Consider the following 27,969-nt stretch of genomic DNA (forward strand, 5'->3'; position numbering starts at 1 on the left):
AACCCTGAGGAGGACAAGACCAGGAGGTGGGCGGGACCAATGTCGTGGGCGGGGCCTAGGGCGGGGCCTGTTTCGTGGCTGCCCAGGAGGCGGGGCCTGGGCGGGGCTGAGGAGCCGCCGCTGGGGATTATTCGGGTGACTCACGCCCGCCAGGCCTGGGCCTGCTCCTGGCGCTGCCAGGGCCGCGGCTAGGCGTTTTGGCTTCTCTCCTCACGCGGCTCTGTGGCCGCGGCGGCCCGACCTGAAGACTGAGTGGGATGAGGCTGACGCGGAAGCGGTTCTGCTCGTTTCTCATCGCCCTGTACTGCCTCTTCTCGCTCTACGCCGCCTACCTCGTCTTCTTCGGGCACCGCAGCCGGGTGCCGACTGCGACCTCTCGGGGCTTCAGGAAGGGGGCGGCTCCAGCGCGGGAGAGGCGCGGCCGAGGTAGGACTGAGGCAGAGCCCGGTCTCCCGCCGCGCTCCAGGTAGCAGGGCTGCGAGGCTGCGGAGCTCCCTGCCCGCAGGTCCGGGATTCCTTCCGGGGCCCAGCATGCGCTTTTCCTCCTGCCGCCTCCTTATCCTTGTCCGAAGATCGCTGGCGGGCCATACTCCCCACCACGAGGCTGAAAGGCGCGGACTCCCTTTAAAAACATATTAAATAAAATCCAAGACGAACTCAACTGCCAGGATTTGCGGGAATGCTGCAAGAGGGCCACTGGGTCTAAGACATCAATGTCCTTATTGAAGGAGTCTTCTCTAATCATGCAGTGACTTTGGACGGTCACTGCACTTACCTACAAATTCTGTCCCCTGTCCTGTACTGTTAATTGTATTAGGATCCAACTCAGCAGTATCTCTCCTTTTATTCAGAATTTTGCACCATAGTGTCCTAAACAGGTGAACACTACATCCTGAATTATTCATATAGTTAGGTATGTACAATCCTTATATTAAAGAATTGGGAAAGTTAAACATGTAAGTTGATACATAGTATTCCATTATTTTTAAAGGTTTTGTTTTGGAGGATATGCTTGTCTCACATTAGCATTTTATTTCTAAAATCTTTCAGATCAATGGTTCATTAAGTTGCTGATTACTTTTTTTTAAATGTCTTTAACCAGTTCAATTTCAGTTGCATCATCTCTCTGAAAAATTGAATTTAGAATGAAATTAAAACTCTCTAATATCTAATTTATAAAATTTGAATTTATCTACAATTTTGGTTATACCTTACTGTAAACACTATTACTCTTTTTAAAACAGAACAGTCTACTTTGGGAAGTGAAGAATGGAATCCTTGGGAAGAAGATGAAAAAAATGAGCAACAACACAGAGTTAAGACTAGTCTTCAAATATTAAATAAACCGAAGGGAAAAACAGACCACAGTATACAAATCTGGGGCAAAGCTGCCATTGGTAAGTCAACATATAGAGCAAAGACGTATAAAAAGCATTATAAATCCAGTTGTGGTGGCACACACCTGTAATCCCAGCAACTCAGTAAGCTGAGGCAGGAGGATCACAAGATCAAGGCCAGCTTCAGCATCTTAGCAAGACCCTGTCTTAAATTTTTAAAAAAGACTGGGGATGTAAAGTGGACCTAGGTTCAATCTCAGTACCAAAATAAAAGCATTATAAATGCACATTACTGATATTAAATTCACTTTAATATAATTTATTTCATCATTGTTCTTTAAGGGAGCATATATTTCTTTCATTTTGTCAATATTTTATTCTCCTTGCAATTAGATTACATCTGTATAAACATGCACAAATACACACACATGCACTTTCATCATTGGTCCTTAGCAGAACACAACTTCATTTGTAGATGCAAAGAGCAGATTATATAGCACCATTATATTGAAATGTAATGTCAGCCTGAATTCTCATGAATCTGTGTATTTTATTTATTGGACACTTAATATACAAGTATATACATGTACATTTTATATATTCATACACACACAATATATATGTAAAATCTCAGATGTGTCCTATGCCCTAATAGCCAAACAAGTTTGGAAAACACTGAACAGAACAAAGTTAAATTAGGTTCTTCATTTCAAGATTTTCAGAGCTTTCAATATGACACTCTTCATTGTAAATGTCCAACAAGGGGATATAGTATGTAACTGATTAAACTTGATTGCTCATGGAAGTATTTTTGCTCTGTGTATCATAAGAGTCTAGTGCCCCAGGATACATGTTATGCTCAATTAGAAAACAAAGCCCTCAGTGATGACTATAAGAGTTACAAAGGATTTAATGAAAAGAAGAGGCTTTATTTGGCCTTTGAACATGAATTGGATTTATTATGATAAAGGATATGGATTTAGAAAGTAGAAAGTACCAAACGAGGAAAGTGAACAGTGCCTATTTCATTGTGTTTCATAAGTTCTTTATGCCTACATACAAGTATACATCCTCGAAGGTCACTACTGACCTCTAAATTTTAGACACCCAGATGTAGGCCTATAAATCAATCAATATCTAACAATTAAAAAAACATTCTAGTATTGATTTCTTCCATTAAATCTCCACATCCCTATTACAGTTTAATTAACTTTATCTCTTAACAGATTTTTACTGTGTGAAGCTGTGATACTTTTGGAGGTTCTGGATGAAAATCTGTTTCCCTCCCTTTCACAGTTTCTAGACACTACCCACATCCCTTGACTTTTAGCTCCACATGACTCTGACCTGAGTTGAGCTGCTGTAAGCATTGATGTGGCTGCTTCATGTAGTATGCTGATTTTGCTGAATTAAAGTCTTTGGGGTATATATACCAAGGAGTGGGATAACTGAGTCAAATGGTGGTTCCATTCTAAGTTTTCTGGGGAATCTCCATACTTCTTTCCGTAGTGGTGATACCAATTTGCAGTCCCACTAGCAATGTATGAGTGAACCTTTTTCCTCACATCCTTGCCAACACTTATAGGCTTTGGTTGTTTGGGTGTTCTTTAGTGAGACAGAGTGTAATGAAAGTGAAAAAAAAAAAAACAACTTTCAGCATAATTAAAACAAGGTTCCCAAAGTTCTTGTGAGGTCTCCACATTACCTTATTGTGTGATGCTATTCTCTTTTACTTTTAAAGCTTTCATTCAGATGAAATCATGATAAAACTTCAGGGACTACCCTAAGGACAAAAGATGAAGTGGTATTTGTCTGCAAGGGGCATCATGCAGTCAGGGAAGTGTGTTCAAGTGAAGAGGAGGTAAAATCCTCTTGACTTATTTAATTGTATATATATTTCTATGAGCTCCTCTGGTTGTGTCTGGAACAAAATAGTTTAATTCCTCCAGTTTATTATAACATAAAAAGCAGTTCTAATCATATAGTGGTTACTTTTACATTTCAAAATATGATGAGTAATTGGGATCCAGTGATACTAAGGGTTTCTCAAATCTAGAGGAAGGGAGGTTATTGTCTTTCATATGACCCACAGTTAGCCACATTTTACACTCACAGCTTGAGTTGTCTCTGTCATACATTAGTTGCCACATAGACAATTGTGGGCATTTGCTTGGTGGTAGAACTGCCTGCCAACCAACCAAAAGGGGAAGATTCTAGTTTCATAGTCAAAGATACAAAGGAACAGAACATAAACTTTTCTTACACACTAGAGTGTACAAGAGACTTAATGTTTTATGTTTATTTATTTATTTATTTTTACTTGTCAGGTTTGTATCTTTGGGAGCATATTTTTGAAGGCTTACTTGATCCCACTGATGTGACTGCTCAGTGGAGAGAAGGAAAGTCAATTGTGGGAAACACACATTACAGGTATTAGTTGTGCGACCTTAACTTTTGTTGTGCTGCTATACAATAGTTTATATAAATACTAAAAGGAAAATATAATTTTATAAAACATTTTCATTTCAGCTTGTGGAGAATAGAGAAATCTTATAAATATTCATAATTAAAGCTGACTTGGACACTGAAATATGAAATATGAAACTGACAAATGAAATGTTAAAAAATACTCCCCTTTTTTGGAATTATATATCTGTTTTATTAGATTATGTGGAAAAGTTCATGCTCTATATTTTGTAACATTTGTCTGATGATGAACATTTAACATTCCATACTTGGAAGAGTAATATACAAACCTCAAATTATTTTCATTTTTTCTTCATATAATAGTCATGTTTACTTTTTATAATATTCAGGTGATATTAAAGCTTTTGCTATCACTTTTGAGATTTTTATTAATTAAAACATTGCATGTTTAATACATTACCATCGTATGTATACCATCATATTTAGTGGTATAGATTACTGATATTCAGAAATCTCCTTTTTAGATTCAATACAACCAGTGAATTTTTAAAACTTTTTTAGATTGTATTTTTATAAAGTCCTTTTTATAATTTATATTTTATAATATTCTCTAACTGCATATTTTCTGAATATTTTGAGTAGAATTAAGATCATTTATTTAGAAAAAGTATAATAAATTATAATTTATCATGAAAATTCTATTTTTATTAGATTTTTGCTTTCTTAATGAAATAAGAAAAAAAAAGTATTTTAAAATGCTATTTCATGTAATAGTTGTATTATTAGAGTGAAAAATATGAACCATAGTTTCTAATTTCTGTTAAGATTTCATTTCTTTCCCACTGAAATTAGGAAGGGAAAAGCTAAGTTAAGCTTAATTTCATTTGAACTTTTACTGCCATTCTTATTCTTTATTTACTTTATACATACTTGAAAAGCAGTTTCATTCTATCTTCTCAAAGTAATCATACTTGAAAAGTAAACCAATTTTTAAAAATCATCATTGATGAGGATTATATTTTCTTTTATCTTCAGGCTTCTGTTGCTTTAACCATTCCAAATCTTAAGCATAGTTCTCAACTTATAATACTAGGATTTGGATGTTGGAAAGTAAATGTTTTTTATGTGTATAAATTTAATAATTTGGTGTTTGAAAAATAATCATGTGGGCTCAGTGGTAGAACGCTTGCCTAGCATGTATGAGGACCTGAGTTTGAGCCCTAGAAGCACAAAAAAAGAAAAAGAAAAATAGTGAAAGAAAGAAAAGGAAAGGAAGCATGTGTTATGGATATTTGTCTAATAGTTCTAGCCATAATATATAGAATTTTCAAAAAAATTCTTAAAGAATTAGCATCTTTAAGCTTAGAAGAATAATATTACATTGCTGTATTACAACAATGGTAACAAAGGACTTAAGCAAACAGCATTAATTCCCAAAAGAAAACCTAATTTACCCTTCCCTTTTCAAATTTTTATGCAGATTTTATGGTCTGATCAAAGAACAATGTTATTTTCTCTTTGGATTTAAGAGAATGTATATTCCAGAAAGTTCACCATTGTACCAATTCTTATAAAGCAAATGGTTTAAGTTTTAGGCTTATGAAAAGTAGCATATGTAATTTATCCAAAATTAATGAAGCTTTATGGAATTACAAGTTTTGAATTAAAGAGGTTATGTGAGTACTAACTTGAATGCCTGAACACATTCACCATCCTTATTTGACCAAAAATGAATCAAAAGTAATGATTTACCTTGAAGATATTGAAAGAGTTTCGAATAGCAGGATACTTGTTTTAAATAAGTGTAAATATTTAGTTTTGTTTAGGGCTGGGGTTGTGGCTCAGTGGTAGAGCGCTTGCCTAACGTGTGAGACTCTGGATTCGATCCTCAGCACCACATTAAAAAATAAATAAACAAAATAAAGTTGAAAAATATATGTTTTGTTTAAATAAACCTTTACATTTATAGAGAGTTTATATCATTTAATTTTAGCCTCCTTACTGTTCTCAGGCATTAGTATAAAGTTATTATCAGTGTTCTCAAGTTCATGAGGCTCAGAAATACTGATTCTTACAACTCACAGATCCAAAGAATGCAATCCAGAAACCAAGTAAGTAACTCAAAATGGAAGGGAACTATTAGGCAACTGCTTGTACTGGCTTCAGTGGCATGTTTCTTTCCATCCAGACAGGCTATAAGTGATACCCTGAGAGTTTTTTGATTAAACATGGAATCAAAAGCACTGGGCTTAATTATGGTAATTCTTCCCAAATTAATGTGTTTCTGAAGATAAGAAATATGACTCCTTACTCACCATATGAGTCAGTAAACAGCATACATAGTCTGCGCTCAGCATCTGAACATATGCCCGTCAAACTGAACAGCTGGTTAGCCCAATGAAGCCATTGACACCTTTGGGCAGTGTAGCAAGGTAACTGAGTTAAGAGTACAGCCCCTGAAGCCAGACTATTGCAGTTCCATTTCCAATTCTAATACTGTTGTCTGATCTCACATAGGTTTCTTTTTTTTTTTTTTTTTTTTACTTATTTCATCTCCTCTATTAACTTTAATCACATTTTCAACATGCAGCCAAGAATGAAGCTTTGACAGTAAGCCATAAGTTTACACAGTCAAGCTTTGTCAATTTTCTGCAGTCGCAACACTGAGATAAGATTAGAAAGTTAGGTATTTTCTTTCTTGTACCTTTCTTGACTGAAAAGCAATGAAAACTATTACAAAGATTTGGCCATACCTCAAATTCATTTTCCATAAATCTCTTGAAATTATTGCATTTACTTTTGCTTGGTTTATGGCAAACAAAATCAACTTAGTTCTTCAATTCAATTGTTAAATGCAGAATTTTAAGAATCACAGTGATGACAAAATTGGTACACGTTTCATCATAATACACCTGCTTATGAGAACAGACGTGAACATTAAAAAGGATTTACATTTAACATGGATCATTTGCCACGTGGACAAACACTTCTGGTTCTTTCAGAGCCAGAATGCTTATATGGTTCCAGAGGGACTCCTTGGCAGAATTTGCTAATTACTCATTAAACAGTTGAACATGTATAGACGTTATTTATCTTATAAAGCTTACCCACAGAAAAATAGACACAAAAATGAGGTAAATACTACGGGCAAGATTGTGGTTCTTGGAAAAAGGCTAAAAGCCAACATATATTTTTGGAAAGCTTTTCCTCCTAAGCATGTTTCAAAAGATGAAAATAGTAAGAGCTGGAAGGCCACAAACTTAACACACACGTCTTGTCCTCCAGGGAAACGAACGGCACTCTGCTGCACTGCAAAATCTGATCTTTCCCAACAGGCAGTGCCAGCACCATCGCAGCCATCTTTGTCATAGTGGAGACAATGCTTTGATCATTCCCTCTTTTAAATGTGATCTTTGTTCCAAGACCAGCTGTTTGTTTACATTACTCACGGAATAACACTTTATGCATCCTTAGGTCTCTCACAGCCAGGGAAGCTGTGGGAGGCAGCTATGCTACCTGCCTTTTAAGCTACAGTAATTAACATCAACCCTGTATGAGAATGAGGTGAATGATCCTTCTAAGAAGTCTGTAGTTATAGTTCTCTCAGCTAATGATCAGAAAACAAATCAAATTCTGACAAAGAGTAAATTCATCCCATTTTCCCCCTCATCTTCCCCATTCAAATGATCATATTTAGGCACTTGAAACAGGAATGGTAGAGCACTCTTCTCTTGGCCATTCAGTCAGGCTCCAGCTGCAGTTTCTCCATGTGCCACTGAAGAGTGCCACTGAAGGTACTGCTAAGCTTGAAGCAGAGGCTAAATGTTGGTGGGAATATTTTGTGGAGCAGTCAATGAATTCTCCTCCATTTGTGAATGTTGTTGTTCAAGTTCTTAAAAAGTTGAGAATTTTGCTAGGCCCTTCTCCATCTCAGCATATTGTTCTTTAAGCCTTTCCATGGCTCTTCTGTGTTCTTCATCCACCTCAGCCTGACGGCGGGGTTGTTCTTTCATGAAATCCTCCCACTGGAGTTGATGCTGTTTCTCAGTAGCTATTAAGTGGTCATGATACATCTTTCTTCGTTCCTGTTCCCTCTGCTGGAGTCTACAGACGGAGTCATTAGCTGCTTGCACTGAAATAAAACAGACAGTTGGTTTACAATTGTTAGCCTTTAGTCAGGAGAGACTGACTTGGATTCTGTTAATCTCCTCACATAGGTTTCTTAACCTTTCTGTTCCTGGGTTTTCTCCAGATTATAATAAGTCAAAAAAGTTCCTGTTCCACAGGATTGTTTTAAATATTAAATGCAATAATAGATGTACAGTGCTTGGAATAGTATATAGCATGTAGTAATCACTATAGAAGTCTTCTTGCTATTTTATTATTTATTCATAATTATTTTAAAAGATGAAGTGCTGTGATAAAAGTGTGCTTTACTATAAAATTGTGATAAAGCAAATTTTAAGAGAAAAGCCACCTTTTTTCCCTAAACCGAATGTGATACTATATAATACAAATTAATCTCCTAATGATACATTTAGGAGGTTTTGTATTCTTAGGAGACTAAAATTGCACTTAGCTGCAAGTACACTACCTAAATATTAGCAGATATAGATAGAAACAAGATGGAAAACAGATTTTTAAAACCAAAAGAAATAAGAATTTAGCTGTCTCTGAGAAGGCAAACTGATTGACATAGGATGGTGGTATATTATTTTCTTTTCAAAACACATCTTGTCTTATAATGAATCAAATAATCTGAATGAAACAGTAATTTTTGTAGGTTAATCATCCGTACCTAAAAAAAAAGAGTTTTGCGATAGATAAAAATTAGAAATGCAAGTAAATAACTTCTTATAATACCCAAAGACTGTTTGAATAGCAGAAATACCAGTCTTTGAATCAGTCATCAGATGACACTTTTCTTAAATTAAGTATCAACTCCTTGCTCCAAGGAATACATATTACTTAAGACAAAGGCACTCCCTATGAGACAAAGGTCTTTCTCATATCCTTTCTATAGGTAATAATTTTTTGCCTTAGTTCCAGTAAGATTCTGTGGCATCAGGTAAATCCAACTATGCATGAATTCTGAATATCATAGCATGAGATAGTATTTAGAGCAAGAGATATAGCCCTGACTCCCATTATCACTTTATATCGGTACTTAACAATTTTAGAACATTCAGATCCCATTTCTTTTCATTATAGAGAAGACAAGTTGGTTTTCCACAGTTCTTATTCATAGTTTCTTAATAAATTGTCAGTCATATTACGGCCAAAATATAATTGCTAGCTGGCTTTAGAAAATGTATATATACTGGCAATCAATGAATAATTCTTCAAAAATTAAAATATTAAATAACTAGAAACCTGGCAATGCAATAATTTATTCTTGACAAAATAATTAAGTACCTTCTAGTGTCCTATTTCCCTTTTCGTCCTCCTTAGTTTACAGAAATGGTTAGGAATGTTTCTTCTCGACTTTACAAACAGGTAGCTAAAGGTGGTAGTAGACTTATTTATAAATTGATTATGCACTTCCTAGAGCAACAAATGGTAAGTTCTTAGTATCTTATTCCCACTGGTGTTTTTCGTAGCTTCTCCCAATACTAAAATAAATAAATATGTAATTTGTCAGCAAACCATGAAAGCAGGATTTGTTGAAATCCTACCTGGACAGTTTCAATTAAAAAAAAAAATGAATTTTGGTATACAAGTATATGTAGGATAGAACACTGCAAAGATAGAAGTTGAAAAGTGTACTTGAAAAGTATCAAAATACAAAAACTGGGATATTTTAACACTTTTCCTTAAGGAGAGGAATTTATGTGCTATATCACTCAAAATATGAAATAATTGCTGGGCACAGTGGAGCATACCTGTAATCCCAGAGGACATGGCAGGAGGATCACGAGTTCAAAGCCAGCCTCAGCAATTTATCGAGACCCAAAACAATTTAGCAAATACCAAAATCCCCAGTACCAAAAAAAAAAAAAAAGACAGACTGAGGAACTGTCTTGGAAGATTGGAAACAAAGCACACTGTGTGATCCTAGATCTGAAGCTGGGGTCAGAAAAGGGACAGGAGTGTCACAGCTAATGAAATCTGAGTATTGTGAATTAGATAATAGTTTAATATCAATGATAATTTTCTCAGATAAATAATTATATTATGGTTATATAAGATGTTAACATTTGAGAAATCTGGATGAAAGGTATAAATAAAATTTTTGTGGGACTTTTTTGCAACATTTTTGTAAATCTGAAATTATTCCAAAAGAGAAAAGTCAAAAAATATAAACAAATTTTTAAAAAATTATGCCATAGGAAATAGTCTCACTATATTAACTATTATCAGTTAAATGCTTGTGGATTGAAGGCTCAATTATTATTTATTATTTTGGTACCTGGGATTGAGCCTAGGGGCACTTAATCCCTGAGACATGCCCCAGCCCTTTTTATTTTTTAATTTTGAGACAGGGTGTTTCTGAGTTGGGAAGGCTGGCATCAAACTTGCAATTCTCCTGTCTCAGCCTCCCAAGTCATTGGGATTATAAATATGCATGCACCACCATGCCCAGCAATAGTCTTCAGTATTTCATGATCTTGTGAATTAGGAGGAGTATTGCACATTTATTTTATAGAATGTCCTTTGGTTTGGTTTTGTCTCATGTTTCCCCATGATTGGATGGAGATTATGGGGTTTTATTTATAATACTTCAGAAGTAACATTGCACTGTCTTCAACCATCTTTTTTTCCCCATTGCTCATTATGTTGACTTTGATCACTTGGCAAAAGTACTGCCAGTTTCCTCATTGTAAAATTAACTATTTTTTCCTCTGTGATTATTAATTATCTTACTAAAGAAATACCTTGAGACCATGTAAATCTTCCTATATTTCATTATACTTTGACCCACAGATTTTAGTATTTGGAAGCAATAGTTTTCAATGTTTTGAATTCAAAAAGCAAAAAATAAAAATAGAGTACCTAATTTGAATATGATGGATTATTTTTGGGGAAAAAGAGTTAAATTGTTAACTAGGTGCAAATAAATATATAAAATCCAACTAAGAAAACCTCATAGAAATTTCCAGACTCACTAGATAAAAATTAAAAAGTAAAAAAAGTGCAATCCCAGTAGACTTTAATGTTGTAATTCTTTAAGGAAAAAAAAACACTAATGGAAATTTAGAAGGCAAAAAAAAAAAGTAATGTATTGATACATTTGTAAACACTGCTTTATATCTTCAATGCTTATATAAGCAGAACTCGGGGTGTTTTAATATAGAGAGTTGATGGACAAGGGCTTAAATATGTACAGAATTAAGAGGCTAAAATTAGGAGATAGAATGCATGCCTAGCATGCATAAGTTCCTGGATTCAGTCCCCAGCATGGCAAAAAACGGGGGGTGGGGGGATTAAGTGAAATCAACATAACAGTTTCACTCCTAAACAGTGCTATCATAAAGATACCCTTTTTAATTCTTTTTCTATTCTTAGAATGGTTTAACCTGTTATTTATCGAGGCTGACTCTGAAAACAAATAGAGTTTAAAATTCAGACTCACTGACATAAATGCAGTCATAGAAATGGAAAACAACATGTGAGAATTTGTTTGATTTTTAAAAGGATGAGCAGGCACATACGAACAAATAAGTTTATGTTTGAACAATTCGTATGTGCCTGTTCATCCTCTTAAAAATCAAACAAATTCTCACATGTTGTTTTCCATTTCTATGTCTGCATTATTTATCTAGGGTGAACAAATCTATACGAACAAATAAGTTTATGTTTGAACAATTCGTAGAGATTTGTCCACCTTAGATAAATAATATGAAAATAAATCAAAATAGAAAGTTACATGTGAAAAAAACTGACATTTTAGGTTGTTAAAATATAAGTTCTCTGAAAAAAATGAAATAAATATATTAGTATTATAATATATTGTGAGTTAAAGCTATGATATTGTTATTAGAAGATTACATTAATAGAAATGTATTACAAGTAACATCAAAATTACAAAAATTTAAGTGCTAAAAGTTCATTTTTAAATTAGAAGTCTACAATGTACAGTTTATGAAAAAAGATTATATTATGGTATATTAATCTTTAAGATTAGTAGATTATGAACATGATTGTGACACCCTCTTTTTGGGGAAAGATGACTTATCCTCCAAAATCACATTCTCCTGGCCCAATCTCCCATTCTTATGAGCTATCATGAGAATTGGGTGTTTCATCATAATACTAAAATGGGAAAGTGTGGAATTATAGCTACTCTGTACCTTCAGATTAAGGGGTGAATCACAGCAGCTACTCAGTGTAAGAACCATTCATAAATTAGATATACCAGCCAGGCCTGGTAGCCTGTACTGAAATCCCAGGAACTTGGAAGACTGAGGCAGGAGGATCACAAGTTTAAGGACAATACTGGCAATTTAACAAGTGAGACCTTGATTCAAAATAAATAATAGGGGTATGGGTATAGTTCAGTGGTAGCATACCCTTGACTTCTATACATAGTACTTAAAAAAAGTTAGATATACCTGTTTTATAAAACTGAAGTTTCTTATATATTAAGCAAAAAAATAATAATATAGAATCCAATGACTGACAGTCATGTGACTTTGCATTGTGCATTTATCACTTATTAAGGCACTTTTGAGACCACTAGGTACTTTGTCATCATAGTTCCCTTAACATAATAGTGGTATATATGATATTCATTCATTAGTACTTGCTGAATTTGGAAAAGAGTGGAAGTGATTATGGGAATTCCAAAAATATATTGTTTTCAGAGTCAGCTTTAAAATTCAATATTTAATTGATTTCTCTGGGCTTTTTTTTAGTTGTAGATGGACACAATACCTTTATTTTATTCATTTTTATGTGGTGCTGAGGATCTAACCCAGTGCCTCATATATGCTAGGCGAGCACTCCACCACTGAGCCAAAATCCCAGCCCCTTCTCTGGGTTTTTTTTTTTTAACATTGTAAGTATTTATTTGAAGGAAATTTTTCAACTGAGACAAGCAACAGAAGAAAAATATTGAAAACTATAATTCTGATTGTTAAAAATATCCTAGCATATCATAGACAAGCAAATCACTGTTTTAAAATTCTCTATATCAATTCTTTAAATATGTTTACTCTTCAGTTAATGGAACTTTGATTGATCCTTAACTAATAACTTAGTAAATTAAAATATAGCATTCATCACAAATAAATACCTTCACTTTATAAAATAAATGTGTATCAGGAAAGTTGCTATTAAATTGAATTTACATTCCTTGGTTCATATTTTAAGCAGTAGGAGAACTTAAATGATAGAGCATATAACTCTCTCACAGAAAATTGCTACTTATGTATTCAACATTTACTGAGGACCTACTAAAGTTAATTCTTAGTAGGTTCTGAGAATTTCAGAATGAATAAAATGCTTTCCCCTAATCTTGAGGACTTCACACACTAGTAGTTAAGAAAAACAAATTATTGTCATGCAGTATAGAAAGCATAATAATAACAATATGTATACTCCATTATAACAGTTAATTAGGAAACACAGATGACAACTAACCTAATATAATAGCATTGGGTTGTGGGGCCTTTGGAGAAAGAATTCCTAAAGGAGGTGATAACTGCTGAGTCTTTAAAATGTGTAGGAGTTAGCAAAGCAGAGAGAGGAGAGATTATATCCCTAGCAGTGGGTGATATTAGAGACCCAAAACTGAGAAGCAGCTTGGCTTGTGCATGGAACTGCAAGCTATCTGATTTCCCTTAGAGCATAAAGATGAGGTAAATTGCAAGCTATCTGATTTCCCTTAGAGCATAAAGATTAGGTAGCATGGCTGAAACTGGGAGAATTGGGCAATGGCCAGATCATGTTAAACCTTATATATACACCATCTTAAGGCTCTCAGACATTATTGCTGGCAGTGAAAAACAGTTGAAGCTATTTGAGCAGAATAGTGAAGATCATGTTTTTGCAGATGTTTATGCTTCTCTAACAGCCATGTAGAAAAATTATTTGAAGAAGACAGCTGGGTACAGGCAGACCAGATGGGAGGCTGAAAGTTTGTCCACTCTGCTAGCCCACTCCTTAACGCCTACCTGACCTCATTCTAAGCGGACAATCCTGCCTCCAGCTTCATCACAAAAATTGAGGCATCTATTATTATCTCCCTTTATTAGCCGTTGTAACATTCACTTGCTGTCTACTTCATCCCTCACCCATCCTTACTCTTTCCTGAGTTCTCAGACAATGAGTTGGTCTTTCCTAGTTCACCTCACTTCTACATACCATGTGCCTCTTCCAGGACCTTGCTTGGTCAGTTACTTTCTTGCTGTCCTTTATCCCTGACTTTTCTCTGTTTGTTTCTTGCCTTCTCATGCAGATTTCCAAAATAGTTGTCTACACTCATATTCTCCAATCCCAACTTCTCAACCCACTGCAGTTTGACTGACTAACCTCCCAACAAAACACATATACCCACCCAACTACCTGAATCTTAGGCAGTTGTTTTTCTTTTCCCTTAAAATTTTGTAACCTCTATCACTGTTTCCCAGACAGTGTACTGAGACAAGGAAACATGGCTACGTTTGACATCTGTCAAACACCATGCCAACTGCTAACTGAAGGTGATATCACAGTAGAAACACTAGATTACCCTATATTTATTTTAATGATGTTTTACCTTTGTAAAGCTGAGTTTTCCATGGTTGCTACAATTAAATGAAAGTACCACATAAAAATCAGGGTAGAACAAGAAGTAAAAGTGGCAGTATCCACTCTGATTCCAGGATGACTCAGGTGCACACATCCCATTATTAAGTATTTGTGATTAGTTAAGAATGAAATAGGGTTATTAGTTTTTCTTCCAGTACATAGGTGTGATTTTTTAAATGGCTTCTAAGCTGTTAGGGAGATTACACTAAGTCTCTTGACCTACTCACTTTTTTGTTAATCTTTATTTTATTTATTTATTTTTATGTGGTGCTGAGGATCGAACCCAGCATATCACATGTGTTAGGCAAGCGCTCTACCACTGAGCCACAACCCCAGCCCCCCAGTCACAATTTTCCCCACAATCTTTTTTAAATTTATATTTTCTTGGGGCATTATAATTATGCATAATCATAGGATTCACTATGCCATGTTAGAACATATACATAACATAATTTGATCAATCTCATTCCCCAATACCTTCCCTTTCCCTCCCCTTATCCACTTGCTCTACTCTACTGATCTCCCTTCTATTGTTGTTATTATTATTATGAATTATCATTACATATGAGGGACTCTTTGTGGCACATTTATATGTGGACATAGCATAACTTAATAGATTTCCTTCACTAGTGCTTACCTATGCCCTCCCCTTTTCCCTTCCTCTCAATCCCCTTCCTCTACTCTATTACTAATCCTTAAATTTAATGAGATTCCCTGACTCTTTTTATTCCTTTCTTTTTGTTCTTCTCTAGCTTCCACATATGGGAGAAAACATTTGACCATTATAAGTGGCTTCACTTAGCATGATGGTCTCTAGTTCCTTACATTTACCAGCAAATGACATAATTTCATTCTTCTTTATGGCTGAGTAAATTGCCATTGTGTATAATACTACATTCTTTTTTATCCATTTGTCTGATGGGTACCTAAGCTGGTTCCATAACTTGGCTATTGTGAATTGCCACTGCTATAAACACTGGTATGCATGTATAACTATTCTATGCTTTATTTTATTTCTAAATACCAAGGAGTGGAATAGCTGGGTCATACGATTATTGCATTCCAGGTCTTTTGAGGAATTGCCATACTGCTTTCCAAATGGTTTTACTAATTTGCAGTCCTACCAACAATGAATAAGCAAAGGAGACAATTAAGAATGTGAAGAGAGAACTTACAGAATGAGAGAAAATCTTTGCCAGCTATTCTCTGACTGGGGATTAATATCCAGAATATATAAAGAATTAAAAAAATCTTAATACCTAAAAAACAAATAACCCAATCAATAAGTGGGCAAATTAACTAAACAGACACTTCTCAAAAGAAGAAATACAAAAGGCCAATAATTATATGATAAAATGTTCAAAATCTTTAGCAATTAAGGAAATCCAAATCAAAACTACAGGGAGCTGGGCGTAGTGTCACACATCTATAATCCCAGTGTCTTGGGAGGTTAGATAGGATAATTGTGAGTTCAATTTAGCAAGGCCCTAACAGACCCATTCTATAAATAAAATATTTTAAAAGGGCTGGGGGGTATGGCTCAGTGATTATGCATCCCTGGCTTAAATCCCTGGTACCAAAAAAAAAAAACTACTGATATTTCATCTGACTGAAGTTAGAATTACAGTCATCCAGAATACAAATAACAGTAAATGCTAGTTGGAGGGAAAGAACTAATTACTTTTTTAAATGGAACTGTTAGGCATTTCTTTTGGTTTGGGAATCACTAAAACAGTTAATGAAACCCTAAAGATGCTGAGAATCTCTGACCTGTGCATTAGGTCTGTAGCATTGACCCCAAGGAGGCTTTCTTTGTCCTGTTTCCCAGTACCTTTCATTTTCTTTTCCCCTCAGAGGCAATTGTTAATATGAGTTTGATGTGTATCCATCCTCCTATTCAAATTTTTACATTTATTCTGATACTAGATATATAAAGTATAAATCTTTTTCCTATGTGTGCTTTCAATTTTACATAAAATTATCATTTTAGGAAAAAAGGTTTGTTTTCCTTTATATATTGAGGCCTAATCTTCATGGAATGTTTAAATGTGACAAAAGAAATAAAAATAAAAGATCCCACACTTCTGATCATCATATGCAAGTTGATCTGTCTCCAGCCAAAACTTCCTATTGATCTTCAATCATGTTCCATCATCTAAACATGTTTGAAAGAACTTATTATATTATAGAAATTTCATTTCTAGAGAGAATATGAATTAAAGTTCATTATAGATTATATATAAACTGATTTGAAACTTCTGATACCAAATACCTTTATCCTGTTTTTGTCTGTCTCTTGTTTTTCATTTGTTGTTTTCATCAGCTTCCTCACTGGTCCATCTGTAGTCCCAGGGTACTTCCCCATTGATACCAGTAATGTGGTGCTTGTTTTAAATGGAAGAGAAAAAGCAAAGATCTCTCATGCCACCCAGTGGTTATTTTTTGCACAGACTTTAATGAAAACTCAAAAACTTCAGCATCTTGCTGTAGTTTTGCTTGGAAATGAACTTTGTGATAATGACTGGATACTCAAGTTTCTCAAAAAAAATGGAGGCTTAGTGGAGCTGCTTTTCATAACATATGACAGCCCTTGGATTAATGACGTGGATATTTTTCAATGGCCTTTAGGAGTAGCAACGTAAGTATAAAACACTATTACTCTTTTCTAGACTCTAAGTTACAATAAATTGTTTAAAATGATGACATATTTAATTTTTCTTGGATCATTGAGGCCAAGGATAATCTTTCCTAAAGGCAAAATTAGGGTGTGGTCTCATTCTTTGGTGACAACAGTGATGTTTTCAGAGTATTATATTCTTTTATGAGAACAGATAAGCTTGTTTTATTTTGTTTCAGAATTCTGAGATGAAGGATGGATATTCAAGCTTTATTAGGAGTATCCTAAAGAGATGTTTAGCAAAAAATGAATAATGATAAAGTAAACAAAATTACTTTTAAGGCTAAATAATTATATTAAGAGTACACCATACCCTTGGGTTTGGGACTGATTGAATTTGCACAAATCCCTTCTATAAAAGGAAAGATTAATTAAATGTGGCTAATGTTCTTAATATATAATCTTTCTCCAGCTATAAAATACAAAACATTTTTTTATCTCTCTGTTAACAGAAAGTTTTAATTAAGACTACAGTAGCTTTAGGGTAAATTGTACTCTGGTGCAATACTGCACACCTGTAATCCCAGCTACTTAAGAGGCCGAGACAGAAGGATCACAAGACAAGTTCGAGGCCAGCCTGGGAAAATTAACAAGAACCAGTTTCAACTTAAAAAATTAAAAGGACTGGAGATGTAGTTCAGTGGTAGATCTCCCCTGGGTTCTGTTCCCGGTATTACACACACACCCAAAAATGGTAAATTGCCACTAGTACATAAACTTGAGGACAAGGATTGTTATCTCTTTTGTTCACTTCTAATTTTAGATTAGAGCCTAAAATGGTGCCTGTATGTGGTAGGCATTCAATAAATATTAGTTAAGTGGACAAATTATTTGATATGATTTTTTAATCAAATATTCATTATTCAGTCACTGGTTGCCAGATGTAGCCTTTGACCATTGTTTAGCTAGCTGCACAAATGTTAGCAGGAAAGCATGCTAGACAAGACATATTCCCAGGCCTACTTTTACAATATTCTGACTCAGTAGGTTTGGGTGGGGCTAGTCAGAAAGGTTTTTGTTAAATATAGCCAGATTTAAGAGCCTCTGAAAAAAATCTCTCCCTTGAGAAGAGCCCATATTCGTAAAATGCTTTGAAAATTTTTACTTTTTCACAGTAGCGTTGCATAACCTATTCACATAGTATAAGATGGATACTTATGATAATGCTAGTATTGTTGGACTAGGCCAACAATCATATGTCTTACAGATCAGTAATTCTCAACCAGGGGACAGTTCCCCACCTCACCCCACCCCACTCTGTCCCAGGAGACATTTGGCAAGGTCTGGAAATATTTTGGTTGCTGCACCTGGAGGGTGGAGGTTGCAAAAACTGGCATCTAACAGGTAGAGCCCAGGGGTACTGCCGAACATCCCACAGTGTATAGGACAGCTTCCACAACAAAAGTTACCTGACCCAAAAACATCCATAGTGCTGAAGTTGGGAAACCTCATTATAGACTAACTGTAACAAATTATTAAAGCTTTGCTCTCATGTGAAGGTTATATTTAGGCCTAGTTTGATCCTTGTTATCCCCAAATGCCCCTAAGAATGACTCACTTGCAGTAAGCCTTCCTTATGTGGAATAAAAGATTTTTTTGTTTGTTTTAATCTACTTGAAAAGCCATTGGAATTAATTTTTCAGAAGTCTTTGCTATAGCAACATATGTTCTATAATATTTCCTTTTTTCTGTGTGTGTGTGTGTGTGTGTGTGTGTGTATGGAATACAGTGTGATGTTTGATATGTGTTTATAAGGTGGAACAATTAAATTAGGCTAAATAACTAATCCATCAACTCACATAATTTTTATGGTGAACCATTGAAAATCTATTATTTTAGCAATGTTAAAATATACAGTGCATTATTTATTATAATCACCATTCCGTTCAGTACACCACTAAACCTTATTCCTCCTAACTGAAACTTCACACCCTTTGATCACTCTCTCCCTACCAAGAGTATTCTGTGATCTTCCCATCACCTGGCTAAAACATTAATTAAATCATGAGTATAATGAATGTAGATGAGTCATCATGCTTTGAATTTCTTAATTTCAACAAGCCTAACAACTATAAGTGAATAATAGAAGTAAAAATAAAAAACAAAGAATTTTAGGCACAATAAATATCTCAATGACATTTTTCTAAGAGATATCAATGTTAAATTTTTTCAAGTCACTTGATTCAGGGACTTTTCTGAAGCAAGTATAGAAAGTTAACAACTTTAGATTTAGAAATCCTATTTTAAGTCTCTTTTCTATGTATAGTCCTACCTAAGAAGATGGAATGTAGGGATATTGCCAATCATATGTCATAAATTAACTCATATGTACTTATTTTTATAGATACAGGAATTTTCCTGTGGTAGAAGCAAGTTGGTCAATGCTGCATGATGAGAGGCCATATTTATGTAATTTCTTAGGAACTGTTTATGAAAATTCATCTAGACAGGCACTAATGAACATTTTGAAACAAGATGGAAATGATAAGCTTTGTTGGATTTCAGCAAGACAACAGTAAGTTCTGTTTACTTGATTCATCCATTCTGTTCTTCAGTCTGAGTGTAACTTTATGTACAAACACAGAAGGTTTCCATTGAAGCATTATTGTCTCCATTTATACCAATCTTTCCCAAGAAAATACATTGGTAATTAAAACTGTGAAGAGATTAGGTTATATACATTAAAAATAGGGAGACTGTCCTATAGCTATAGTCCATCTTGAAGAAAAACGCTCGTATCTATCATTTGCAAATGTCACATTAGGGTTTCCTCAATAATAATTGTTATTCTAATATGGCACACAAGAGACTGTACACAGACCAATTTGGTTTGCTAAGACTTGCCTACCATATTTTTCACACAATCAAGAACCTGACACCATCCCGAGGACAGGGATTATATATTCTTCTTTGAATCCTCTACTCTAACATAGGGCCTTGAACAAGGTAGACCTAGGATAAATAGTGAGTGAATAGACCTACTAAGGTTAATTTTCTTCCATCTTTTACATAGAAAACAGGTGTTCATGGAGTAAAGGAAGTAACTTTGGAATCATTTATGCTGTTTTTAAATAAACGAATGGAGTTTTTAATATAAAGCACATTCATTAGGGAACTACTAGTACCTTAAAAATGTCTTTCTAGATCTAGGAATTTATTTTTTTAATTATAGAAGATAATCTCTTCTAGAATTCTTCCTAATCTACTGTGAAGGTAACTGCTGTATTCCAGGAACTGTTTTGTGATAAATATAATAGTGAACAAAACAATCCAAGTCCATGCTTTCCTGGCACTTATGTGATTTTTGGAAGAGACAAGAACAGAAAATGAGAAATATCATGAAAAGTAATTAGGCAGAAGAGGGGCATAGAGAGGACTAGGGGTCCTGGATCACTTGGTATTTTCACACAAGCAAGGTAGGCATTAAACACAGACCTGCAGAAGGTGAAGGGAGGTGAGCCTTGTGTATATTTGAGAAAAGAGTATTCAGGCAGAAAAAAAGAGCAAATGCAAAGGTCAGAAGGCAGGAATGCACTTTTCACAAGGGCCAATGTGTCTGCAGAGGAGTGGGTGAGAACAGTGTAAAATAACAAAGACTTTCTGGAGAAAGAGAATTATTCTTATAATTCCTCTCAATCTGTTGAGCCCAAGGTTGAGTAGGTATCTTTGCTTATCATTGTTACTTCCAGACCATTCTCTTCTTTCCCTCCATAATACTCCCAACTTTAAATTTCATGCCCACAGACAAAATTGCAATTACTTTACTCTCTGAAATCATATACTGGCCCTTGGGTTCATCCCCCTAATCCCTTGAAGAGTTTTGCTTCTAGCACACTCTTAGACCTTGTCTGACACTAGTGTGGTGATTTCCAAATCTAGCTAGATGGTTTTTCCATCATCTCCATCTTGCAGTTCCTTTACACCTTTTCCTCCTTGCTCTGGGCCCCCAGATTACCTTAACCATTTCCTTTCATGCTCATTTTTTTAGACATTGTCATTACACATATCACATTCCCTCAAGATGACCTCAAATTCTAACATCTCTGTACCATATTCTATCATTTTTACCTCATTCCCTGTTAATATTCTGACTCCAATAATTCAGCTAGAATTGACAGTCCTTTGTTCCTACTACCCTGTTGTTATCCTTCACTCCATCTATTCACTTTATTGTATACCCAACATAAATTTTATAGACAGGACTGCATATCCCTTCAACTCCCCAAGTTTCTTAAACTGGCAATTCCCAACTGTAATTAAATCCAGCTCTCAGCCTACTCCATACCTGCATCCATGCAACTGAACATATCCTGACTTACATATACGACTTTGAACCTGAAGTGCCCAGCAATCATCCTCTTCCTTGCCCATGCATTCTGCCATTCTCCTAGAAGACTGTTTCATCCCTGCTCTCTCCTGAACTGTAATGCCATCTCCCCATCTCTTTTACTTTATTATTTTTATGTCACTGAGAAAATAAAAACAGGAGAGAAAGTCTAGATTCCTAACTGATCACCCAGCTTCTACCCTTACCCCCTACAATCCATTCTGAACCCCACAACCAGACTGATGCTTATGAAACCTACATCATCAGGTCATGACATCCTCTAATCAAACCTTACATGTAAGACACCCCTTAGATAAAGCCATTCAGACCTTATCTCCTATTTCGTTCTTCAGTTCCTCTGCTTCAACTATCCTGGCCTCCCTGCTGTTCCTGAAATACACCAGACACACTCTGTCACAGGCCTTCGTTCTGGCTTGTTCTCTACTCTGCTCTCCCAAGATCTGCATGGCCTGCTCCTTTACCTTGAACTCTGCTCAGATGCCACTACAGTGAAATATTCCCTGGTCACTTATTGCAGTCTGCTACCCTATCCTCTTACAGCTTCTCTCTTATTTTTCCACACAACATTTAACACATTCTAGAAAACCTACTGATTTGATTTTTTTTTTTTTTTTTTGTACCAGGATTTAACCCAGTGTTGCTTAACCAGTGAGCCACATTTCCAGCTCCTTTTTTATTTTATTTAGAGACAGGGTCTCACTGAGTTTCTTAGGACCTTACCTGATCTGACTTTCTTACTGTCCATGTTCACCACTAGAACTAGAATGCAATGAGAAGGGAGAGAAGAGAGGACTTGGCACTCGGAAAATAAAGATTAAATTAATATTACTCATTCAGGAATTTTTCAGTGACCAATAGATTATTTTTAATGTGCATCTATAAAATGTTCAAATTTTGGAGATGGGGTTATAGCTCAGTGGTGGAATGCTTGGCTTACATGTATGAGGAACTGGCTCTTATCCTCAGCACCACAAAAAAATAAATAAATAAAATAAGGGTATTGTATTCATCTACAACTAAAAATTTAAAAATTAAATAAAATGTTCAAATTTTTAAGAAATCTATTTGGGCCAAGATTTTAGATATCTTTTGTCTATCCTTATAATGTGTTCACCATTTCTGATAACTGACATTAAAAAAAACAAAGTATTTTCTTTCATAAAAGATTTGCTTAGTAAAATGAAACCTAAAATTATTTTTCTGGTTTTCCAGGTGGCAGCCTCAAGAAACAAATGTAAGTCTTAAGAATTACCAAGATGCTTTGCTTCACAGTGACCTCACTTTGTGCCCAGTAGGAGTCAACACAGAGTGTTATAGAATATATGAGGCCTGCTCCTATGGCTCCATCCCTGTGGTGGAAGACGTGATGACAGGGGGCAACTGTGGAAATTCGTCTGTCCACCACAATGCCCCTCTTCAGTTACTCAAGTCCAGAGGTGCTCCCTTCATCTTTATTAAAAACTGGAAGGAACTTCCTGCCATTTTAGAAAAAGAGAAAACTATAGTTTTACAAGAAAAGATTCAGAGAAGAAAAGAATTACTTCAGTGGTATCAACACTTCAAAACAGAGCTAAAAATGAAATTTACTGATGTTTTAGAAAATTCATTTTTAATGAATAATAAACATTAATTATTAATTATCTTTTGAACTAAGACATGATTTTTTAAATCATTTCCATTACTGAGTATGTGTACATATTGATAAATGTTCTTTAAATACTGTCATAAATTCTAGATTTACACTGTATTTACACTGACCAAGTACACCACTTATTGGGCCACTCCTGTGTAAAAGCTATAAATGAAAGTGAAGTTACTAAGATTCATTTCTACAATTGAGTATTTCAGCATATCTCATAGTAGTTACCAGTCACTGGGGGAGATGGTAGTAAAAAGATATAAAATTTCAACTAGTAGAATAAGTTCAAAAACTAGTGAACAACATGATGGCTGTGGTTAATAATATATCAAAAGGCTTTAAATGCCAAGAGAGTAGCTGTTAAGTGTTCACCACAGAAGTGGTAACTGTGAGGTAGTGCTTATGCTGGTTAGCTAAAGTCACTCCACAATATGTATTTCCTTCAAACCCTAAGTGATAAGTACATACAATTTTATCTGTCGATTTAAAAACTTGACAAGAAAATAGAATAACCACACTCTAGGGAAGCATTTTCTTGTAGTCAAAAGACTGCAATTTGGAGTTTGACAAAACCAGGATTAAGATCTTGCCTCTACACCTTCCAGCTGGGAACTGATAAGCTACAACTGAACATATCCTGACTCACATATATGACATTGAACCTGAAGTACCCAGCAATCATCCTGACTTATATATATGACTTTGAATCTGAAGTGCCCTCTTCATTCTGAGTCATGGTGGCTTTCAGTGTGAAATGGTGAAAAGAGCATCTCACAGGTTCCATTGTACATGTAAAATATGTAAGTTATCTAATATACATACTATTTAGAGTAATATGTTTTTCTTTTCTAACTAATTAGCAATAACTTTGGCTAATTAACACATGCTTATTTACATAACCTGAGAACAATCGAATGCCATGCTAGGAATGTATGTGGACAGATCTATCAAAGTTAAGACTTTTCAGTTACTCAGGACTATTTTACATCTGGTTAAGACAGTTGCCTGGATGCAGAATTTAGTCAAGATTCATATAAAACCATGAACTGGAGCAGCTGGAACCAAATTAGTGCCTAAACTCAGTAGTAATGGTCATGGAAGTATAGAATAAGACTTTAGCCAACTCAAATTGTAGCACAAAGCATGAGGTCGGATTTTTTGTCCCATGAATTTGAAGAATAAAATCCATGGACACAAGGGTGAGAGCAAAGTAACAAGATTTATTAGGGTAATAAAAGAATGCAGAGCTTCCAAGAAGGGAGAGGTCCCAAGAGAGGGATACCCAAGAGTGCTATTGTCTAGATGTTTATATACATCTATGGTTTAAGGAAGTCAGCCCTCTGCCCAATCTTGGGTAAGGCAGTTGGTGTCCACGAGGTATTTATGAAGCCTATAGTCCAATCAAAGTATCAGTCAAGAATGTTTCTTTCTTTGGAGTGGCAAGGACCCCAGTCATGTAGGTCCTGATTTTAAAATAGCCTTTTTGTAAGTTTTTTAGCAAATATATGTAGGTGATGTTTATGCTCTCTTGCCCAGGAAGTTACCTAGGAGCCTGTCTCCCTTCCTCCCAGCCTTATCTCTTCCTCCTGAAATCAAAATGAGAGGGCTTCAAGCAAAGCCTGCCTGATTTCTGGGAAAGATGTGGCTTTGATTAAACCCAGAATTTTTATTTTCAGGTCCTTGGACTCAATCAGCTGTCTTGCCTGACTGCTTATTATCTCAGGACTCCTCAATTAACTGAGGACTCCTCAATTAAGCCTATCCTGGGGCTTCACTCCTATGACATTGGCAGATTTAACACCATTGTGCCCTTCAGGAAGCCTTTTGTCTCCTCATTCATTATATGAATGCCATGGATACTCAGCAAGTGGAAATTGCCCCACACTTTCTTAGACCTGAAGCTCCCACAATGTAACAACATCATCAGATGGGTCCTGGCCGCCTAGATGTAAAGGACTAGCAGCTGTGGTGGAGAATCAGGGTGCCTATGTAACCCTGAATCACAAGCCTATGTAACTCTAAGGGAAAATGCCCACTTAATCCCCTGCTAAAGTCACTAATGGTAGCCATGTTAGATCATGTGACTTCTGCTTCTGTCCCTCACTTTGGGGAATCACTGCGGGCATTTGATTCAGTGTACCCCATTGGTAGGCTTCCTACTGACCCCAGACATTGGTATTAAAATAGAGAACTGAGGCAAACATCTAGCTCAAGACATTTGTGAGTCAGGAAATACTGAGAACCTGGGAGTCAATTTTATGCAAAAATAGAGCCAAGTAGATGCAATGAAATAGGAGTTATGAACCAGCAGTGAGGCTGTGAGAGAAGCAAAGATGCTAAAACATTCTCAAAGAGAGATACTGCCTTCCCCAGAGCTGCCCCAGTGGTCCCTGATGGCTTAACAGCTCCAGCTTTCGTGAGTTTTGAGATTGCATTTTTTTGCCCCCATATGTATCTTCAGAATTATCTGTTCTGTCCCACCCCTCCCCCTACCTACCCCTCCTTGCTGTGGCTACTTAGCTGAGTTCTAAACCAAAAGAGCCTTACCAAGACAATGACCAAATGCTTCATCTTCCAGAGTTCCCATTTTGCCTTTTCCTTGGAGAAGAGAGCACACCAGATCCAAGATTTTGCATACCAGCTCTTCTAAGTGAAAGAGGTCTATGAACTGTATTTTGCAAGACTGGACCATCTTTCTCTTTATGTGGGACTCATTACTTCCCATAATCCTTTCAAGAATGCTTTCTGCATTGATGTATTTGTTGCCAGAAAGACCTTTGGAAAGTCAAGCTCATGGGGCAAGAGACAAATGAGTCAAAAGAAATGTCTCCATGTTCTCCAACATGCTTTCTTAACCATACAGAGTTTCTGGGTAACATACTAAGAGGCCAACTCTGGGTCATCAGTTGTCTCCAGAAGTAGTGAGAAATCTTTGGGATTTGTAACACAAAGCTGGAGTGCATACAGTTAAAAGTCCCAAAACCTATCAAGATCTAGATTCAATGTTCATAATTATTTAGAAATATATCTTCATTAAGTCAGAAGTACAGTCTAAGTCCAATGCTGAAATGGACTCCATGTTTCAGGTTACTTTTCTGTCCAAACCAGAGCCTTAGGAAATGTTACCAGGTGGCAGAATGCATTCAAACATCAAATATTTTCTAACACATGCATGTACAAGAACTTAACTAAATGTTAGGAATTTATAAAACCAGAAATCAAAAAACAAATCCTATTCTGAAGTATTCACTACCTGATAAGGGAGATAGTTACATAAGTAGTTACAGAATGTTTATGCTAACAATTCCAATGGACATTTACAAAAAGCTGTGGGAATTCAGGAAAAGTACTGAGTGACTAATAGGCAGGGAGCATATACAACATGAAAAATAGATGATTTATGTCCCGGGCAGGATAAAATGGGACTGTGTGATCGTGCTACCCAAAATGACATGCTTTTCAAAACTTTTAAATTATTTCCAGAATTTTCTATACAGTATTTTCAAACAGAAGTCTGTCATCAGTACCTGAAACCTCAGAAAGCAAAACTATAGATAAGGAAGGACTGCCAGAGTTCTTGATCTTCTCAGAAACCGAGTCCCATTTGCTGAGAGTTGTCTGGCACATGACTTGGCATCATCTATGGGTCAATAGTTTTCAAAAGACTTCATTTAGCCCTCTCTGGATGTCTTTTGTACACCTTAAACTACATAACTAAGCTGAATTCATAGTTGTCTTCTTCCAAAAAACACACATGCAAACCTATTTGCTCTCATTCTTTATCTCAGAAAATGGTGTCACCAGTCATGCTGTCCCACCCCAGAATCTTTAAATTTCTGTCCACTCCACGGCCTTCCAATTACTCACCAACTTCTGTGCACTTCACCCCCCCCTCCCCCCGGAAACTCTCCCTGGAAGAAGGCCCTTCCCCTCCATCCCCATCACCTCTTCCTCTTCCTAAAATGCAAACTTGGTCTCCTCTCAGTGGGAAAAACCACAACTATGTGCCTCCTCCACCTCTCCAACACTTACCACCTCTTCGGTTTCATTGGTACAAATTAGTCGTTTCTTGTTTCAATAAACTTTGAAAGTAAATCTGAAATTTCAAGTTCTTTGAAGGAAAAGCTCTACACACAGACAGAGATCCACCCCTACAGCAAAATCCCTATCCATCACAATCCACTTGAAAGCATCTGTGGAAAAAAATTAACTTTTTGTAAATCGTTACTCCAAGGTCCTTCCTCGTCTGCCCCTGGTCTGTTTCTCCAGCCTCCTTTTCTTCCTCCCCTCCAACAAGTGCTTCCAGCCTACCCTCACTCACAGCTCAGTAAAGGCTTTCTTGGTCATGCTTTTAAACAGCTTTTTTCTCTTTCAAGAATGCTCCTCACTCTTCTTCCAACCCCTGTAGCTTCTGCAGCAGCAATAAAATATGTTATGCTTAGCATTATTTTAGCATCTAAAATAATATTTCTTTAATTCAGTTACTGGATGCAGTTTTCTTTATTGTTAATCTACCTCTTCCCACCATAGTATAAAATCTGTCAGAGCAAGAACTCTGCTTCTAAGTCACAGAAGGAACTTTTGTCTTGTGAAAGTCAGTTACTTGAAGACTCAGAGCAATAGGATGAATATCCTGTCTTACACATGTAAAAAGAAATGTAAATCAAAATGTTCCAGGAAGGCATGTCCATACTATGAGTAAACTCACATCAAGACAGACTCTATTTTGTACTGGAGTGAAATAATGAATCCAAGAGCCTATCTTTTGTTCTAGTAATGAACCCAGAAAACTTAAATGGTACTCTTGCTT

General features: G+C 35.8%; 1 protein-coding gene across 3 annotated transcripts; it reads left to right on the top strand.

The window, feature by feature from the left end:
* The first annotated feature begins 23 nt into the window (after window positions 1-23).
* Window positions 24-27,969, top strand: RXYLT1 (ribitol xylosyltransferase 1). 3 transcript variants are annotated; one of them, XR_014024184.1, is made up of 8 exons: window positions 26-426; window positions 1,245-1,397; window positions 3,665-3,767; window positions 16,819-17,133; window positions 19,517-19,687; window positions 22,733-22,754; window positions 23,765-23,959; window positions 25,738-27,969. XR_014024184.1 is itself a non-coding variant. In XM_081311219.1 (6 exons), exons 1-6 carry the CDS (start codon window positions 258-260, stop codon window positions 23,148-23,150), a joined length of 1,329 nt encoding a protein of 442 aa, XP_081167345.1. In that variant the 5' UTR covers window positions 24-257; the 3' UTR covers window positions 23,151-23,162. The 3 variants fall into 3 exon arrangements, 2 of the variants coding, with proteins under 2 accessions (XP_081167345.1, XP_081167346.1); XM_081311219.1 differs by lacking the exons at window positions 23,765-23,959; window positions 25,738-27,969 and having other exon boundaries at window positions 24-426; window positions 22,733-23,162; XM_081311220.1 differs by lacking the exons at window positions 26-426; window positions 1,245-1,397; window positions 3,665-3,767; window positions 23,765-23,959; window positions 25,738-27,969 and adding an exon at window positions 5,773-5,875 and having other exon boundaries at window positions 22,733-23,162.

Source organism: Spermophilus citellus (assembly GCF_964194105.1).
Source record: "Spermophilus citellus genome assembly, chromosome: 10".
NCBI classification, from domain to species: domain Eukaryota; kingdom Metazoa; phylum Chordata; class Mammalia; order Rodentia; family Sciuridae; genus Spermophilus; species Spermophilus citellus.

Bases quoted from the DNA above. Each gene is read 5' to 3' on its own strand.
- RXYLT1 (XM_081311219.1), top strand. From the start codon at position 258: ATGAGGCTGACGCGGAAGCGGTTCTGCTCGTTTCTCATCGCCCTGTAC. The intron at 1,398-3,664 runs GTAAGTCAACAT...TTTACTTGTCAG, and splicing joins CTGGGGCAAAGCTGCCATTG to GTTTGTATCTTTGGGAGCAT. The intron at 3,768-16,818 runs GTATTAGTTGTG...TGTTTTCATCAG, and splicing joins GTGGGAAACACACATTACAG to CTTCCTCACTGGTCCATCTG.